Genomic DNA, 18,914 nt, shown 5'->3' with positions numbered 1-18,914 from the left:
CTGGTGTCTACATCCGAGCCACCATTGGGATTGAATTTCAGCCATTTGGTTGCCTGGCTAAGTCTGGCTGGCCTGGAGCCCTGTGGAGGAGCCTGCGGTGCGGAGGCAGGCCGGACACAGCACTCATGCTGAGACACCCTGGCCGGGGGACCTTTCAGCTCTGAGGTGCAAGGTCTAAGGAGAGCAGTCCTAAGGCCATCCACGCACTTGGCCAGACATGGCTAAAGGTCTTCCCAGATGCCCCTTCCCGACTGGCTGGCATCAGTGAATAGTTTAACCAAATCAATAGAGTCCCCTTCCCCCAACTGGACTATTTGTCTTGCTGAGGGACAAATGTTCCTACAATATTTGGGCCTCTGGGGAGGGGCCCAATTGATTCTTTTCACTGGCTCCTTAAGGATTTGGGAACCTTCTCAAAATCTTTTGGAACCAAGCAAGTCTACAGCATGGGTGGGGGAAGATAGGGGTCATGAGTTACTCATTAGGGAACAGTCCTTTTTTTTTTTTTTTTTCTCAGTTGTGGGACTTGAAATCAGGGCCTCAGTTGTGTGATTTTTTTTTTTTTTTAAATCGGTCCTGGGGCTTGAACTCTGGGCCTGGGCGCTGTCCCTGCACTCTTTAGCTCAAGGCAAATGCTCTACCGCTTGAGCTACAGCGCCACTTCCGGTTTCCTAGTGGTTTATTGGAGATAAGAGTGTCAGGGGCCAGGTGCCCGTGGCTCACGCCTGTAATCCTAGCTACTCAGGAGGCTGAGATCTGAGGGTCGTGGTTCAAAGCCAGCCCGGACAGGAACATCTGTGAGAGTCTTATCTCCAATAAACCACTAGAAAACTGGAATTGGCTCTGTGGCTCAAGCAGTAGAGTGCTCACCTTGAGCTGAAGAGCACAGGCACAGTGCCCAGGCCCAGAGTTCAAACCCCACGACTGACAAAAAAAAAAAAAAAGAGTGTCATGGACTTTCCTGCCCAGGCTGGCTTTGAACCGTCATCCTCAGAGCTCAACCTCCTGAGTAGCTAGGATTACAGGCGTGAGCCACTGGTGCAAGGCTAGGGCTTGAGCTTTTATGCCCAAGGCCAGTGCTCTACCACTTTGAGCCACAGCTCCACTTCTGATTTTTAGGTGGCTAATTAGAGATGAGAGTCTCACAGCCTTTCCTGCCTGGGCTGGCTTGAAACTGTGATCCTCAGATCTCAGGTTCCTGAGTGAGTCACTGGGATTACACCAGTGTCACCAGCGCCTCACAGTCTAGAAATCCTAGGAGGGACATAGAGTGCAGGCCACATAGAAATCAGGTCCGGAACCTGCCCTCAGAATACTGTATTGCATTTGTATTTGCATTGGACACCTCACTTCACTTGTAATTTTGGGGGGATGCTGCTGGAGTTTCTGAGGATCAAAGTCCCTGCCCCTTACCCTTGGTGCCATCACTGGTATCTAGGAGAGAGGATTCAGGCATCTGGCTAGCTTGCCACAATCCATGCCAGGGCTTAGCCTAGAGTCCCAGGAGGGAGGAGGAAAGGGAGGGGAAAGGAGAGCAAGCCTGGGAAAGCAGAGGAGCTGAGGTCCTGGGGGGGGGGGGGGGGGCTGGGGCATCATTGGTATTCTGGCTGCTGTGGAACCCTGATGGTTGCCCCACCCCTTGGCACCAGACAGCAGCTACTGGTCCGCCAGCTGGCTCTCTGGGCTCCCAGCAACGCCTGCACTTTTCACATTGGTTTGCTTGAGCCGTGATGTCCGCTCAGGGGGCCACCAGCAAACCCCCACCTCCCCACCCCCTAGAGAGTTCTTCTCTTGCTTTGTTTAGCCCAGGTTTCTGGGGGTCTCACCAGCCTGTCCACCTGCAAAGTCAGCCCTTCCTCTGTGCAGGGAGTGGGGTAACCACAGGAGACAAAACGCAATCAGGGCTCCCTCCAGGGAGGTGGCTGTGGTCATTTGCATCTCAGCATTGCTTCTGGAAAGGAACTTCTCATTGTATGGAGTCGAGGAGGATTATCACTCTTTCCAGGAGCAAAAGCTCCCATTGCCCCCTTCATCCTCTTCCCAATGGGTGAGTCCCTCCTCTTCCCCTTTTGCCCAATGGGAAGTCCCTCCAGTGGTCTAACTTCCATCTCTCTAGCTGCAACATCATCCTCTAGCGCTCGATCCCCGCCCCTTCTGCCCTCCCTTCTACTCCAAGTCTTCTCATCCCCGGAACGATGTCCTACTTCGCTTGTCCTTGCCTCCGCCGCCGCCGGGAACGGACGCGGAGAAGGCAGCCGGTCCCGTGACCGTCCCGAGCCCCCCACGGTCCCGGCCAAGGGGCGGGGGCGGCCCGGGGGAAGGGCGGGGCAGGGGGGAAGAAAAGGGGTTTTGTGTGTCGCCCGGCCGTCCTGCGGCCCGGCCTGTCCCCGCGCCGCGCAGTCCCGCCGCAGTCTCGGCCGCAGCTGCAGGACCGAGCCGCGGACCGCGGGGCCCCCGGAGGAGCGGCCCCTGCCGGAGGCGCCAGCACAGCCGCCGGTCCTCGGAGGTGAGTGCCGCGTTCCGGCCGCGGAGGGGGCGAGGGCAGCCGCCCCGGCCGCCCCAGGCGCCCCGGCCCGCGCGCCCCGGCCCGCGCCCCCCGGCCGCTGCTGGGAACGCCCCTCTCGGCCTCGCACCTCCTCGCGCGCGCTCCTCGCCTCGCCCGGCGCCCGCTTCCGACCTTGCCCTGGCCAAGGCGGTGGGGTCAGCCCTTACTTGGGCGGCCCGCAGACCCGCAGGGAGGGCTCTGGGAACGGCTGGACTCCCAACTCTGTCGCTTACTTGCTGTGTGACCTTGGACAAGTTGGTTAACCTCGCGGGTCACAAGGAAAACCCGAATATTTTTCTTTTGGTTGAGGGTGTTCTTGGGAGACACTTAGTAGGAGGCCTGGCTGGGGCGGAGGGGGGACGGTGCGGGGGAAGAGGTACTACAGGAACTGTTAGGCGGTCCAGGGCACTGCCAGATAGAAGGGAGCACCCCCCCCCCCCCCGCCCAGGGCTCCACCCCTCTCCTCCCTTCAGACTAGCTCTGCCCGAGGGGCTGACAGGAGCAAGCACCAGTACAATCATGCATCCCTTAGATTCCAGAAAATACCAGTCCGATCAGGGGACCAGGGCTCCCAGCAGACCCAGTCCTCCCTCTGGCAGTACAGTGCCTGTACCTTGGCTATGTACCTTGAAAACCCCCCATCATGCCCATGGCAGGACCAATACTGAAAGATCTACAACTCAGCTGCGATGTTCTGAGAGTGTAACTAGTTGTGCTTCCAATAAATAGGACTATTTATGTGGCTGCAATTATTTCTGCAGGCACCAAGGCCTCGCTGGTATTGTGTAGGTTCCTGTGCTTCACACAGCCAGTAAGGGGATAATAGCCAAGCTCTGGCCTCCCGGGTCTCCCTGTGGAACCAGCCTAGAGCTGAGCTCAGGTCCTGCGGAACAGCAATGGGCTGCCAGCTGGTGGCCCTTCCCCCAGGAGGTGGTGGGTGGTAGGTGCATGTGGGCACACACAGCCTGGTCTTGATTCCCTGTGAATTGGATCTGAGAAGGCTGTGAGGAGCCAGGTGCCAGTAGTTCACATCTACAATCCTCCTTACTCACTGGGGAGGCTGAGATTGGAGGATCCAGGTTCAAAGCCAGCCAGGACAGGAAAGTCAGTGAGATTCTTATCTCCTGTTAACCACCAAAAATAGGGAAATGGAACTGTGGCTCAAATAGTAAAGCAACTAGTCTTGAGCAGAAAAAGTTAAGGGGCTAGCACCCAATCCCTGAGTTCAAGCCCCAGTTCTGGCATTAAAAAAAAAAAAAAAAGGAGAAGGAGACAGATATCTGTGGCCAACTGGAACCATGAAGTAACCAGACGAAAGTTCCTGAAGAGCTACAAAAACTTAAGCCAGGTACCAGTGGCTCACACCTGTAATCCTAGCTACTAAGAAGGCTGAGAGCTGAGGATCACGGATCAAAGCCAGTTGTAGCAGGAAAGTGTGTGAAACTATGATCTCCTGTTAACGAAAAAGCCAAAACTAGAGCTGTGGCTCAGAGAGGTAGAGCATTAGCCTTGAGCACAAAAGCTCAGGGAGAGCACCCAGGGTCTGAGTTCAAGCCTCAGGGCAGGGACAATAAAAAAAGGAGGGGCTGGGAAGGTGGCTCAGTGGTAGAGCACTTGCCTTGCATGCCTGAAGCCCTGGGTTCGATTCCTCAGCACCACATAAGCAAAAAGAAAAAAAAAAAGGAATGTATGACAAGGGCAGAGGTCCAGAGGCAGGAGTAGGAAACAGAACTGGAAAGAGGGATGGGTGTGTCCTGCTTGAAGGTAGGGAAGACCGGCAGAGAGGGCTAGATGTGGCTGGGGCGAGAGATGAGGACTGGAGCACTGGCCTCCTACCTGTGCCACATGGTTTTCCTCAGAACTCCTACTGCAACTGAGGCCCCAGCGTAACTGTGCGGAGGGAAGACAGAGCTCCCTGAGGACAGGACAAGCGTCTGGTCAGTGACTTCCACTTGAGAGGTGAGGGGTTGCTGTCTCCTTTCTAGGGTACCTAGGTCCTCTTCCTTCATTCCCCTGCTGTCAGAACTAAGGCAAAAGGAATGGTCCAGCGTGTTGGCCCCAGAGTGGCTCCAACTATATGGGTTTCTGGGCCACCTGTCAGGGCTGGGGCCTGGCCTGTGAGCAGCTTCAGCACCAAGGCCCAGGAAGGGCCCAGGAAGGCCTTTTGCAGGCCCTGGCCCAGCACAGATGCTTTGGCAAACAAGTCCCCAGCTTTGGGTGGACACTGGCTGCTCCAAAGGTCCCCACTCTGGCCCAGATGACAGCACCCTCCAGGCCTGTGCAGCACCCTCTGACTTGGTCCCATCAACAGCTTCTCCTCACAAAGAAAACAACCCTTAGCATCTGGCTCCAGCCCTCCTCCCCAGTTTTGACTTGCCATGGAGATTACCATAGTGAAGGACTGGGGAGCCTAGGCAGGAAAGGGCTGGGAGAAGAGGGAACTTTCCACTGGTTTAGGCTCAGGAGAGAGGGGATTGTATAAAGGCACCACATGAGTGGGTAGAGAAGATGGAGGTTAAACAATGGGCCTGGGGTCTCTGGAGAGGGCAGCTAATGGGCATATGCCTAATCTAAGGAAGTCTTTCTGGAAGTCTAACCATCTCTCCTGCTGCATCATCAACCTGTTTTATAGCAGATTTAGGTTCTCATAATTTAGTAACTCCAGCCTGTCCTTAAAGATAATGTTAGACATTATCTCTGCAGCTTTCCTTCTTAGGGGCTGGGATCCCAGGGTTGGCCCTGTCCCTCTCTGGGCATCATTGTCCCTCTATGTTTTCACTACCTCCCTTGTGAAACTATAAGCACTTTGAGATCTTCAGAAAAATATTCTGGGTTCTAGAGTTCCTGATGCCAGAGGCAGGGAGGGGTGAGCCTTCTTACTCTCAAGCCTCCTCACTCCACGCCCAGCCCAGGGCTTTTACAAAAGGTGGACTGGGGGGAAGGGACAGGCTGGATGGAGGCCAGACTGGCAGAGACAGGGGCTTTGTCCCAGCTGGTTTCTGAGCCAGGAGATCCGGTGGGAAAGCCCGTGCCAGGCAGAAAAGAACTGCTGGGAGGAAGAAGGGAGGGGGGTGGAGGATGCTGGGGCAAAAGAGGAGAGCTTCCTTATAAGGAATGGTGGGGAGGAGGTAGAGGAGGGAACGGGCTGGAGAGAGTTTGTGCATTGCCTGGGTGCAGTCTAGGAGGCCCTCCTGGAGGAGGCCAGGTAGGTTGTAGGGAATTTGATGGCCAGGAGACAAGGATTAGAAACAGTGGCAACAAGCTTCTGGGTCTAGGAGATGTGTGGACCCGTGTAGGTGTGGCCAGAAGCCAGCAGAAGTCCATCCTGAAGGCTAACCCCATCTTTCCTCAAGTCTCTCCAGCAACATGGCCCCACTGCTTCTGCCCCTACTGATGATCCTGGCCCTAACCCAGGTCCCTGCAGCCTTAGTTGGTGTCCTGGAAGGGGACAGCTCAGGTAAGCAGGCCCCCTTGGGGCAGGGGGCTGCCTATGTATCATTCCCATCCTGCATTCCCCAGCACTATGGCAGAGTGGTCTCTCTCCTTCCACCTGAACCAACTGCTTCCAGTCGTAGGCAACCCAAGGAAGGAGAAAAAAATGAGAGGCCTATCAGGAAAGTCTGGGCTGGGCCCTCAGGAACAAGTGTTGGGCCTAGGGCTGGGGAGCAGCATGAGGTACAAGGCTAAGGGCCTCTGGGCTGGAGGATGGGGGTCCTCTTGGAGTTCAGATGACTGGAGCTGGGGGCAGAATGGAGTGGAACTGGGCAAAGCCCAGAGACACGAGAAAACTTAATGGACAGCGCTGGGGAACACAGCCGCCTTGGTTGGCGGATGCTACGGTGCAGACCCTGGTGTAGTCTGGGGAGACCAGTCCTGAAGACAATTGGATGGGGCACGAAGGATCCAAAAAGCATTGACTGCGAGAGCCCTGGTGGGGCGGCCCGGGTGCTGGGAGTGGAGCTTGAACTACAGGGTGGACCTGGTCCTGGGGGCGGGGCTTTTGGACCAGGGGCGGTCCCGGGGGCGGGGCTTGGGACCGCGGGGGCGGGGCTTGGGGCCGCGGGGCGGGCCCAGGTGCTGAGGGCGGGGCTTGGGACCACAGGGCGGCACCCGAGGTCCACTAAGTGGCAGCCGGCCCCGCCCCGCCCCGCCCTCCCACAGAGGACCGAGCCTTCCGAGTGCGCTCGGCAGGCCCCGAGCCCCTGCGCGGTGTGCTGGGCGGCGCCCTCACCATCCCGTGCCACGTCCACTACCTGCGGCCGCCATCCAGCCGCCGGGCCGCGCCGGGCTCTCCGCGGGTCAAGTGGACCTTCCTGTCCGGGGGCCGGGAGGCGGAGGTGCTGGTGGCGCGGGGCCTGCGCGTCAAGGTGAACGAGGCCTACCGGTTCCGTGTGGCGCTGCCGGCCTACCCCGCGTCGCTCACGGACGTCTCCCTGGTGCTGAGTGAGCTGCGGCCCAACGACTCGGGCATCTACCGCTGCGAGGTGCAGCACGGCATCGACGACAGCAGCGATGCTGTGGAGGTCAAGGTCAAAGGTGAGAGGGCCCGAGGGGAGGAAGGAAGAGATGGAGGGTGGACTACCCCGGAAGCCCACAGTCGGGTGGGGGAAACAGACTTTGCCCCTGGAAAGCACAGACTGAGCTGGAGAAGGAGGGAGGAGACACGGGCTTTTGTTACCTCCTTTCTCTCCTCAGGTGGGACAAAATCTACCCAGCCTCATAACTTAAGCCCCTCGTGTTGTACAATGAGTACCATTTGGACTTTACCTTTGTGTACAAGGAGGTGAGGGGAAGCCCAGCCTGCTGGGTAGCCGAGCTCAGGACACCTCTCTGCCCCTCAGGGGTCGTCTTTCTCTACCGGGAGGGCTCTGCCCGCTATGCATTCTCCTTTGCTGGGGCCCAGGAAGCCTGTACTCGAATCGGAGCTCGCATCGCCACACCTGAGCAGCTGTACGCTGCCTACCTTGGAGGCTATGAGCAGTGTGATGCTGGCTGGCTGTCCGACCAGACTGTGAGGTGGGCTGGAGCTGTGAACCAGGGGCTTCTGCTTGTCTCTGCTGAAGTGGTCATGCCAAGGGCCACCTGCTGCCTAAGGCTGGGCACACGGGGCTCCTTACTTCTGGGAGGAAGTTGGTCTAAGGAGGATGGGTGAAGACCTGCCTGGGGGTCTTTCCCTGCAGAGCTGGGATGTCCGCCAGCCTATCAGCCCACTGACTGCACTAAGGGCAGTGGGATCTGTAGGGTCCATATGAGATAGCACCCCCCTGGGAGGCACTGTATCTCCTCCCTCCTCAGATATCCCATCCAGACCCCACGAGAGGCCTGTTATGGTGACATGGATGGCTACCCTGGAGTCCGGAACTATGGAGTGGTGGACCCCGATGACCTCTATGATGTCTACTGTTATGCAGAAGACCTAAATGGTGATTTTGGTTAAGTTCCTTTTCTAGCATTGCCCTTTGGTCCTTCTGGGGACCTCTCCTAGGCCTCATTGTTTCTTGTTTGTTTAAAGGGGCAAGCAAGAGTAAGGAGATAATCTGTACCCATTTTTCCAAACTCTTATCACAGAGGCAAGTTCATGAGCAAAGCCTCACCTGTGATAGGAGACTGAGTTGTAACTGTTCTGTTACCTACTGTTCAGTCCCTGCATGCCTCTGCAGCCTCAGGAAGCTGGGCCAGGTTCCCTTGATCGGTAATGGACATCTCCAGGTTATTCCCAGACTTTGATTCTATCAGTCTGAGTCCATATCAATAAGGAGACTGAGCCTGGAGAAGCTTGCCCACGGTCCTATGGATGCTCCAGGTAGAAGGGCTACCAACTTCCTGGTAAGCCAGCTCCTCTTCCCCACCCAGGAGAACTGTTCCTAGGTGCCCCTCCAGACAAGCTAACGTTGGAAGAGGCACGGGCCTACTGCCGGGAGCGGGGAGCAGAGATTGCCACTACAGGCCAGCTGTATGCAGCCTGGGATGATGGCCTGGATCGCTGCAGCCCGGGCTGGCTGGCTGATGGCAGTGTGCGCTACCCCATCGTCACACCCAGCCAGCGCTGTGGTGGGGGCCTGCCTGGTGTCAAGACCCTCTTCCTCTTTCCTAACCAGACGGGCTTCCCCAACAAGCACAGCCGCTTCAACGTCTACTGCTTCAGAGGTGAGACAGACCTGGAGGGAGGACTGAGCCCTCAAAGTCCTGCCCCAGTTCTGACCAGTTTCTCTTTGTCATTCAGGATTCTTAATTCTAAGCACGTCCCCTGGCTTAGTCTGAGCTGTGTGGGCTCAGGGAGTGGTCTTATGCTTGTCCCATCCAGTTTTAAAACTGCATCTCCTTATTGGGCTGTTAAGTTCCCATTTCCTGCAGCTTATTGAAAGAGCTGAGATGACTGGCATTCTCTGCATCCAATGAACAATCTGCTCAAGTTCTCCTAATTAAGCAAATGCCCCTAATGACTTTCAGGAGAGTTTTCAGGTCCCACAGCTTAAAGGTGTCAGACTTCTAACCACCAAATACAGATGGATACATGCAGTTCCCCCATAGGGAACAGAACTTCAAAGACAGCTGGGTGCAGATTAGGAGCCAAGCACTTTCTCCTGAAGGAAGTGGCTGGAGGAACTAAGATGGAGTTGGGAAGGAGGGAGGAGAGAATGACTACAATGGGAGGAGGTGAAGGACTAAGGCAGCACAGAGGCAGGATTGCTGGTCTTGTGTGCAGCAAGGCTCACTAGAGCAGGTGATGATGATGGTCCTGTCCTCCTAGCTGGGCACAGATAGCTCTCAGGGCCTTTCCCGGCCCAATTCCTCATTTGCTTTATTAGCTTTCTGCTCTCAGTTCCCTTCCCCAAAGGACAACATAACTTAGCTTGAACCTCTGAGTATGTGAAAGGAGTGGTCCCCAAGGAGATGACCTTTCCTTTTCCCTGTTCCTCAATTATGAGACCTTCAGGGGTGACCAGAATGTTCTTTCTGCACTTTGCTCTTCAGCTGTGCTGTAGGGATGGTGTTTATCTATCCCCTTCCATTTCAAGAGTCCTGGGGTGACTGGGATCCCTGGTACCTTGATCCAAGCCCAAGATACAAAGGTGCTGAGGCTACTCAATCCGTGCTTCTGCTCACATCATCTCCGGGGACTAGCTTTCACCTGAGCCCTTCCTGACCCTTCCAAAGTAGTGTCCCAAAACTCTTCTTTCTAGGTCTGCTTAATTATTTTATTGTAACATTATACAGTAAGTTTGCTCTCTTTATTTATAATACAAACTGCTTGGAGGGCAGGAAGTTAGAGATTCTGCATTATATTTTCAGGGCCCAGAAGAATGCTTGGCATTATTTTTGTAGGCACATGATTAATGCTTGAGGAATGAGTGGCAAAGTTCTGAGGTGCCTCCGAAACCCTGATAGGTACACTGTAGGGAAGCCGTGAAAGAACTAAGAGAATTCCAGCATTACTGACAGTCTAACCCACAGCCCTCACATACAGGCCATGGGCTGGGAGGGCCCAGCTTCCATCAACACTTTCCTCCTGCCACAGACTCTGCTCACCCCTCTACCATGCCTGAGACCTCCAACCCAGCCTCTGATGGTCTAGAGGCCATTGTCACAGTGACAGAGACCCTGGAGGAATTGCAGCTGCCTCAGGAAACCATGGAGAGTGAGTCCCGTGGGGCCATCTACTCCATTCCCATCATGGAGGATGGAGGAGGTGGGAGCTCCACCCCAGAAGACCCAGCGGAGGCCCCAAAGACCCTCCTAGGTAACTCACATCCCTCACTGTAGAGAAGTCGCCACCCGAGAGAAGGCAGGGGCAGAAGGGGCAAGCCCACTAGGATGCTGGGGTCATAGCTGTCATAAGTCTCCCCTGTCCTTAGTAGCTCAGTGGGGCAGGACATGACTTCTGTCCCTCTCCCAAACTTTGTCATTTTAGAAAATTCTAGGCCCCCCCCCCCACAATTTCCTAGGGCTGGAAAAGCTTAGACTAAGGAGCTGTTCCCTGACAGGGTTCATGGACTGTGGGAAGAAGAGATATCCCTTTTTTGGCTCTTCCTCTACCTTACTTACCCAAAAGAGACTAGCATGGTAACAGACTAAGACTGTTCCTGAGCTTTTATGCTCAATGCTCAAATACTCTACCACTTAAATCACACCTCCACTTCCAGCTCTTTGGTGGCTAATTGTAAATAAGAGTCTCACATGAGCTGGGAATGTGGCTTAGTCGTAGAGTGCTTGCTCAGCCTGTATGAAACCCTGGTTTTGATTCCTCAGTACCACATAAACAGAAAAAGTCAGAAGTAATTCTGTGACTTGAGTGGTAGAGTGCTAGCCTTGAGGGAAAAAAGTCTCACATGCTGGGCGCCAGTGGCTCACATCTGTAATCCCAGCTACTCGGGAGGCAGATATCCAAGGATGGAAGTTCAAAGCCAGCCTGGACAAAAAGTCTGTGAGATTCTTATCTTCAATTGACTACTCAGAAAAAGCTGGAAATGGCTCAAGTGGCAGAGTGCTAACCTGGAACAAAAGCCTTAAGACCAGCAGGAAAAAAAGTCTCACAGACTTTCCTGCCCCAGTTGGCTTTGAACTATGATCCTCAGATGTTAGCCTCCTGAGTAACTAGAACTACAAGCATTGACTACAGAGGCCACCCTTCTACACCACTACCCTTCTCTTCTTTCTATCCCCTGGAGGGTGCTGTCCCTGGTGCTGAACTGTTTGTGCTTTACCTAGAATTTGAAACCCAATCCATTGTGCCACCCACGGGGTCTTCAGAAGAGGAAAGCAAAGTATTAGAGGAAGAAGAGAGCTATAAGGATGAAGAAGAGATAGAGGAAGAGGACAAAGAGGTGGAGGATGAGGACTTGTGGGCATGGCCCAGTGAGCTCAGCAGACCTCTCCCCACTGACATGGACATGGAGGAGTCGCTCTCCCAGGCATCCCCACCGGCAAGGGCTGTCCTGCAGCCTGGTGCATCACCACCTCCTAGTGGAGAACCAAAAACTGCCAGGCCTCCAAGGGTCCATGGACCACTTACTGAGACTCTGCCTACTCCAAAGGCGGGGAGCTTAGCATCCCCACCACCTTCCACTCCAGTTGGGGCAAGAGAGCTGGGAGAGGAAGCTGGGGGCCCTGATCTATCTGGGGTCCTTCGAGGAGAGAGTGAGGAGACAGGGAGCTCGGAGGATACCCCTTCCCTGCTTCCAGCTACAAGGGCCCCTGAGGGTACCAGAGAATTGGAGGTCCCCTTGGAAGAGAATTCCGGAAGAACTGTCCCAGCAGGGACCTCAGTGCTGGCCCAGCCAGTGCTGCCCACTGACAGCGCCAGCCGAGGCGGAGTGGCTGTGGCCCCCTCATCAGGTAACTCTGCTCAAGGCTCAGTCTTCCTCTTCATCCTCCTTTTCTTCCCCCTGCAGCTGTGGATCACCTGACCTATTGGCCTTTAATCCATCATCATCCCCAGACTCAACTCTCCTTTTGCCTTCATTTTCTTACCTATCTCTACCCGGGGGGAATCCTCCAGTGTTGGATCCCCCACCTATGACTTCCATCTAGCTTTCTGATTGCTCACCCTGTGACCCTCCAGCTCCCCTCCCCTCACTGATGACCCTGCTGCCCTCAGGACCTCACTTCTCATAGAGATGACCACATTGCACTAGTCCACAGGGCACCTTATACTTCTGCTAGGTGCCCTTGTCACCTGTCGTACTCATTGGGACCAAGCCCATCTCCTAATCCTCTACCCTCCATGCCATTACTCCAGCCTCTTGTCTCAGGGAAGCCTGGGAGACCATCCGCACCCCCTCAGCCTCTGGGGTCCAGGACAGTCCTCACCCCATAGAGCCTTAAGCCACTACTTCTGTGAAGTATTTTTTTTCCAACTGTTTCATGGAAAACAAGCCTTGGAAATAAATCTCTATTAAACTGCTTTGTAACCAACCTTTGATACCCTGTTTCCATTTCCAGCTGTCTGCCCTTCTTATTCCATGGGTCTGTGTCATGGGCAGCTGGCTACTCTGTCTCCATGACTCCTCCTTCCTTCTTTCTCTCTTGCTACCTCTCTTCTTTTTCATATTCAGCCAACACTTTTCCTGTGAGAGTAGTCTTAACAGCCCCAAAGGTCCCCAGGCTCTCCTTGTCAGGCTGGTGTACACTCTCCCTCTGACTGAAGCAGTCTCTGATTTGCCCATTTGTGGAAGCCTGGGAGTTATACTCCCTCCTTCCTCATGGGGAGAAACCCATGCAATCTCGGGTGTGTGATGTGCATTTATATTTGGTTTTGAGCCATTTGGAGTCTTCTGTATGAAGTAGTGACTGTAATGGTCTCTGCATGGAGCCAGGTCCCTGGCATCCAGACAACCTAGCCCTTCCCCTCCTCTCAGCATGAGGACAGTACCTAACTCTCTCTTACTGCCCCCATCACCCCACCTCCTCCACTAACCCCTGCACTAATGACCATATCCACTCCCATGAGGAATGGTTTCAGACTCTTCAACCCAAAGGATCTGTTTCTAATTCTGGAGAAGACAAAAATGGCAGTGGGGGGAGGAGGGAAGCTTCTGGGGTCTGAGACAAGCCCTACCTACTCATGGAAGGTTAAGATTCCCAGTGGAGGCCTCTGGAAAACGCTAGGGTCCTCCCCTAGATGGTCCAGGTGGGCTATCTCCCAGGCCTTGAGGTTCAGGAGCATCCTGGTCTCTGCAATGTTGTGGTCCACCTGGAGGAGGAACCAGAGGTCCCCTGTCCACTGTGCGAACAGAAGGAAGAGGAAAGCTTTCTGGCTATATAGCAGTTGTCCAAAGAGAGTGAGGGAGGAAATCAAGAAATCCCTCAGAACAGTCCTTAGCCTACACTGGAATCAGGTCCTACAGTCACAGCTAGGGGCGGGAACTTTTCCTGGGGTGAGGGAGGAATCAAGGATGAAGTTGAAGAGTCTGTGTCACCAAGCTTGGAGGGCTGTACTGGAAGGAGAGGGGAACCAACAGGAGCAGCAGGAAAGTGTGAGGAATGAAATGGGCTCAGAATGCCTACCCTTAGTTGGAGGGAGCTGGTGCTTAATCAGCTAAATGGAATGCCTGGGGTGGGGAGTAGTATAATCAGGTGGAAGGAACTGTAGGCAGGAGAGGAAAGATTGATTCCTTTTGCCCAAAACAGCCAGGTCATCCCAGCATTCCAGCTTTTCTACCACCCCCACTCCTAGCCAAGACAGAGTGATGCATTATGGGCCTTGGCTTCAGCTGCTGAGGATAGATGGTGGATCTGAAAGATTCTGGGCCCCCCCACCTCTAGCCATATGGTTGAGGGCACTGACCTGCACTGTTGATCTAGGAAACTATTTCGCCCAGTTCATCTGAACCGGAAAGCAGTGGCAACTCGCAGCCCCTTCGGCTTTCAGGCACAGCTGACAACAGTCACCGCCTACCCCAGGGTCCTGAGAGAAGGTCAAACAGCAGACGGCCTAGCAGATGGGGCCAGATTCAGACCATAGACTGCAGGCCTTTAGGGCAGTGTAGTAAACTAAGAGGGCTACGTGGAGGAGAGGGAGCTAGAAAGGAAGAGTGAGATGATTCGGGGTAGTAAACTAGAGGAAGCCCACAACAGAGGCAAGGAGAAGAGAGGGTGAGAGAAAAAGAAGATGCAAACATGTGTAAAAGCTGAGGCAGGGAAGCAGATACAGGGCAAACAATGAGAAAGCAAACTATATCTCCACTAACAACTTCTGGGCTAACTGACTCAGCTCATTGGACAGCACCAGAAATGGTTAGCATCACCTAGTCCATCAGGTTCTAGGAGCAGCAGAGGAATGCTATGGTGATTTTCCTAGCCCACCTAGACTGCACAGAACTGGCACAAAGATTACGGCCTAGTGGCAGAAAAAAGTGATGTCAGTGTAACATGGAAGAACCAGGTCTCATGACACCTCATGTCTTTCCCCTTAGTGAGGTTAGGTGAGGATTTCCCTGACCTCTTCCTCTCTGTCCCTATTGGACTGGCACACACTGGTTAGCATGACAGTGGCTTGTGCACAGATGAGCCAATGAGTAACTGTAGAATGATGGAAGGAAAGAACTCTGGGCTGGGCTAGGTTGTATCCAGTGGTAGGCTCTAGGAAGAACTATTAACTCCCAGGACAGTGAGGTCAGGACTAGGGTAACCTCTAGACTCACCCCTTTGAGGGTTCAGGCTACAGATCTGTGGTCCACTCTCCACCTCACTTCTCTCCCCCCCCCCCAGGTGACTGTGTCCCCAACCCCTGCCACAATGGTGGCACATGCTTGGAGGAGGAGGAGGAGGAGGGGGTCCGCTGCCTATGTTTGCCTGGCTATGGGGGGGACCTGTGCGATGTTGGTGAGTGTGTTGAGGGGCATGGGTTAAGGAGGGAAAGACCTGCAACCCGGTCCCTGCCCCCGCCGATATATTAGATCTGGAAGGAGAAGGGAGGTCACTGGTTTGGGCTTTGTCACAAATGAATCCCTACTTCAGGCAAGTTGCACAAGTTCTCTGTGTCCTACCCTGAATGTCCTGGGCTGTTAAGGGACCAAAATTGCCTCTTAAAACTGAGCACACTCGAGGCATCCGGCAGGCAATCGTGATGTTTTTCCCTGCCTCTGAGAAGCCAGGAGGGCACAGTTCTCTAGGATGGAGGATTACAGAGATCCAGACCTGAACTCCAACTCACCGTGGTCCCTGCCGCTAAAGAAGGCACTATGGGCCCTGTCCCAGGGCACTGCCAACCTCCTCCTGCCCCCCCCACCTTGGTCCCGCCCCTTGCTCCCAGGCCCCGCCCCTCCCCGTGGCCCCGCCCAGGCTCCATCTGCGAGGGTGGAAGGAGAGGGACGTGTCCCTCCCAGGAGCCCAGGCTCCTCGGGTTCCCAGGCCCTCTGCCTAAGATGCCCGCCCTTGTGTGTGCCAGGCCTCCACTTCTGCAGCCCCGGCTGGGATGCCTTTCAGGGCTCCTGCTACAAGCACTTTTCTACACGAAGGAGCTGGGAGGAGGCCGAGACTCAGTGCCGGATGTACGGCGCGCACCTGGCCAGCATCAGCACACCGGAGGAACAGAACTTCATCAACAGTGGGCTGGGTCCCTGCACACTCCCTCCCGCGCTAGTGACCCCCTTCCTTGCTAATGCGTGCACTCCATTCATTCATGCATTCGTGCACTCTCTTTCCTTTCTCTCTCTCCACGCTAAGGTGGTAGGGTTTCAGGGAAGGGACCGGTTGGGATCGCAGGAAATGAATTGCACCTGCATCAGCCAGAGGCCTTCACTCACTTCTCTGATTCTCCCCCCTTCATCTGATTAACTCAACACCGTTCTTAAAAGTGTTTGCTCATTTCCCCGTTCCCCTTTTCCTAGCTAGAGTGGTATTTTTCTTTTTCCACCCCAAACCTCTGCCTTCCATCAGGCCCATGTGCAGAAGTTGGGTAAAAGAGGTTGAGGACACAGCTTAAGTGGTAGAGGGCTTGCCTAGGATGCTTGAGGTCCTGGGTTCAACTCTTAGCAACACACACACACACACACACACACACACACACACACACACACACACACACCCTACACACACAGAGGGAGGCTTAGCTTTTGGATGTGGGACCCTGTGGCCACCTACACACCACCAGGTAACACAGTGGCTGCCCTCTGCTGGCAGCTTCGCTCACTGCACTCCTTCCCCCGCCCCACCCCCCTTCTTCCCCAGATCAATACCGGGAGTACCAGTGGATTGGGCTCAATGACAGGACCATCGAGGGAGACTTCCTGTGGTCAGATGGTGTCCCGCTGGTGAGAAGCCTCAGCTTCCCTCAGGCCATTTAGTTCACTTTCTCAAAACACTCTGCCTTACTCCTGCTTCCTTCCCTTCTTTTTCTGGCCACCTTCCCTTCTTGTGCCTTTTACCTTTTATACCCTGCACACTCCTTCCTTTCTCTTCTCTCTGGCTCCCATTATTCCTCTCCCCAAACCTCTGGATGTCCCCTAGACCCCTAGCTTTCCCTCTCCTTGGTGTCCTACCAGCCCTCCCCACGTCCTTTAAGCCCATTCCTTAGGGCTCCTCAACACCTACCTTGCCCTCCCCCCCACCCCACCTTAGCTCTATGAGAACTGGAATCCTGGGCAGCCTGACAGCTACTTCCTGTCTGGAGAGAACTGCGTGGTCATGGTGTGGCATGACCAAGGACAATGGAGTGACGTGCCTTGCAACTACCACCTATCCTACACCTGCAAGATGGGGCTGGGTGAGGGTGGGCAAGGGAAGGGAGGGATGGGAAGGGAAGAAGAGTCTGTAGATTGATGTTTATAGAAGCTACCCAGAGGAGTGTGTTCTAGACCCCAGGACAGCTAACAGATGGCAAGGGTCCACTCAGAATCCTTGTCTTTTTTTTTTTTTTTTTTCTGGTCTTGGGGCTTGAACTCTGGGTGCTGTCCCTCAGCTATCCAGCTCAAGATTAGAGCACTACCACTTGAGCCACAGCACCACTTCTGACTTTTTCTGCTTATGTGGTGCTGTATGCAAGACAGGCACTCTACCACTGAGCCACCTTCTCAGCCCAGGAATCCTTGTCTTTTATGTCATCTTGTGGCCATTCTTCGTCTCTCCATTAAGATTCTGGGAACTGTTATCCACGCATCCAGACTTCCAGCTCCTAACCACGTTCCCCATCCCTGCAGTATCCTGTGGGCCTCCACCAGAGCTGCCCCTGGCTCAAGTGTTTGGCCGCCCGAGGCTACGCTACGAGGTGGACACTGTGCTTCGATATCGGTGCCGGGAAGGACTAGCTCAGCGCAATTTTCCACTGATCCGCTGCCAGGAGAATGGACTTTGGGAGCCCCCTCAAATCTCCTGTGTGCCCCGAAGGCCTGTGAGTACCAGGAGATAGATGGGGGCCACTAGCTAATAGAAGCCCTGGGCGCCAATCCAGCTCTGCCTCTCACCAGCTGTGTGAGTTTGGAGTAATCACTGCCCCTCTCTGGAACAGAGAAGGAGGTCGGCTAGAATGCCCTTCTGTGTTGAGGTCTGGGAACATGTAACTCACTCTAGGCTCTGAAGGGCTAAATCAGGTCAAGCATTTTGGGGTTAGAGGTATGGGAGAGCAAGCTCCAGCCTCTGAGCAAAAGCATCAGGCACTGAGTTCGAGTTCTGATTTCAGACAAGAAAAAAGAACAAACATTTTAATAAGGACAGGGGTTGAAGAGCAAGAAGACCAGAGGATGGACTCTGAGAAAAACAGGAAGAGATGCCCAGGGTAGAGTGAGAGTGTGTGTTTTCTTCCCCAGGCTCGAGCTGTGCACCCAGTGAAGAAACCAGGAGGATATCAGTGGAGGCAACTGGGACACCAAAAGACACTGCTGCCACCTCCTTCTGGTCCCTAAGGGCAAGGTCTCCAACTCTGATATTCCCAGTACCGCCCTCTCCCTTCAACTGTCCCTCACCCTATGTGCATTTCCCACCACAGGGAATGTCAACATGAGAGGGGTGGAGCTGGACTCCAGACAGCAGTGCCTGAGGGGCTTCTGGGAAACACCCAGGTGGCTCTGCCCAACCCGGCCCCCCCCCCCCTTCCCTACCTAGGCTTCGGGCTTTCCCTCAGGGCAATAGCTAAATCCATAAGTGCCTCAATTGCCCTCCATGCCATCCATCCATCCATCCAGTGTCTCTACTTCTCTAGGGAGCACTGGTGTTTACAGGATCATGTGCTAGTAAAAAACAGACAGAAATAAAGTTGTGTTTGGGCCCAAACAAATTTGGAGAATGTGTGTGTGTGTGTGTGAGAGAGAGAGAGAGAGAGACAGAGAGACAGAGACAGAGAGAGCTCACAGGATGTATATCTAATATCTCTATTAGCTTCCAAAGGTCAGAGAAGTTCCCAAGATGTCAGTGGATAGAGCCGTGCTTGGCAGAGAACAGCCTAATAAGTACTCAGGGAAGGAAGGAACTCCCAGAGGTAGGGACAGCATCAGTGTGTAGCCTCTGGAGATTTGGAAAGCAATGTGGTGCCCAAGAGTCAGGCCCAATTACAGTTCAGTTTGGGGAATGAGAGGCAGGGGGCGGGGCACTTTGGTGTTCCAGTTCTGAACTTTTTTTTTTAACTTTAACTTTTTTTTTTTGGCCGGTTGTGGGGCTTGAACCAGTTCTAAACTTCTAAGGGGTCCTCCGGGAGAGAGATTGTTGAGGGTGAAAGGAGGACTCTGGGGGCCCTGCACAGATCTAAGGTCTGCATGGCCGGAAGGCATATGTCAAGTAAGCTGGAAGTAGAGAAACAAGTAAGGGCAGAGAGAAGTCCCCAGCCCTGTGGTGGGCTGGACCCCGGGCAAGAACCTGTGGGTCTCATAGGCTATGGCCAGCAGAGGACGCAGCGGGCACAGGCACGTGGCTCCGAGAGGACCCTGTGCACGTGTGT

The 18,914-nt window shown here is 54.4% G+C and overlaps 1 protein-coding gene across 1 annotated transcript; it reads left to right on the top strand.

Moving 5' to 3' along the window:
* The first annotated feature begins 5,911 nt into the window (after positions 1–5,911).
* On the top strand, positions 5,912–17,943 carry Bcan (brevican). The gene is made up of 13 exons (XM_042681722.1): positions 5,912–6,002; positions 6,707–7,081; positions 7,387–7,561; positions 7,841–7,968; positions 8,399–8,692; positions 10,065–10,286; positions 11,255–11,881; positions 14,756–14,869; positions 15,435–15,593; positions 16,217–16,299; positions 16,607–16,751; positions 17,185–17,375; positions 17,791–17,943. Exons 1-13 carry the CDS (start codon positions 5,912–5,914, stop codon positions 17,884–17,886), a joined length of 2,700 nt encoding a protein of 899 aa, XP_042537656.1. The 3' UTR covers positions 17,887–17,943.
* The last annotated feature ends 971 nt before the right edge of the window (positions 17,944–18,914 follow it).

This window comes from Dipodomys spectabilis, unplaced genomic scaffold (assembly GCF_019054845.1).
Source record: "Dipodomys spectabilis isolate Male_0828 unplaced genomic scaffold, ASM1905484v1 ptg000069l, whole genome shotgun sequence".
NCBI lineage: Eukaryota > Metazoa > Chordata > Mammalia > Rodentia > Heteromyidae > Dipodomys > Dipodomys spectabilis.
Note: the sequence above shows the minus strand (reverse complement) of the source record. Positions and strands in the feature narration are given on the sequence as shown.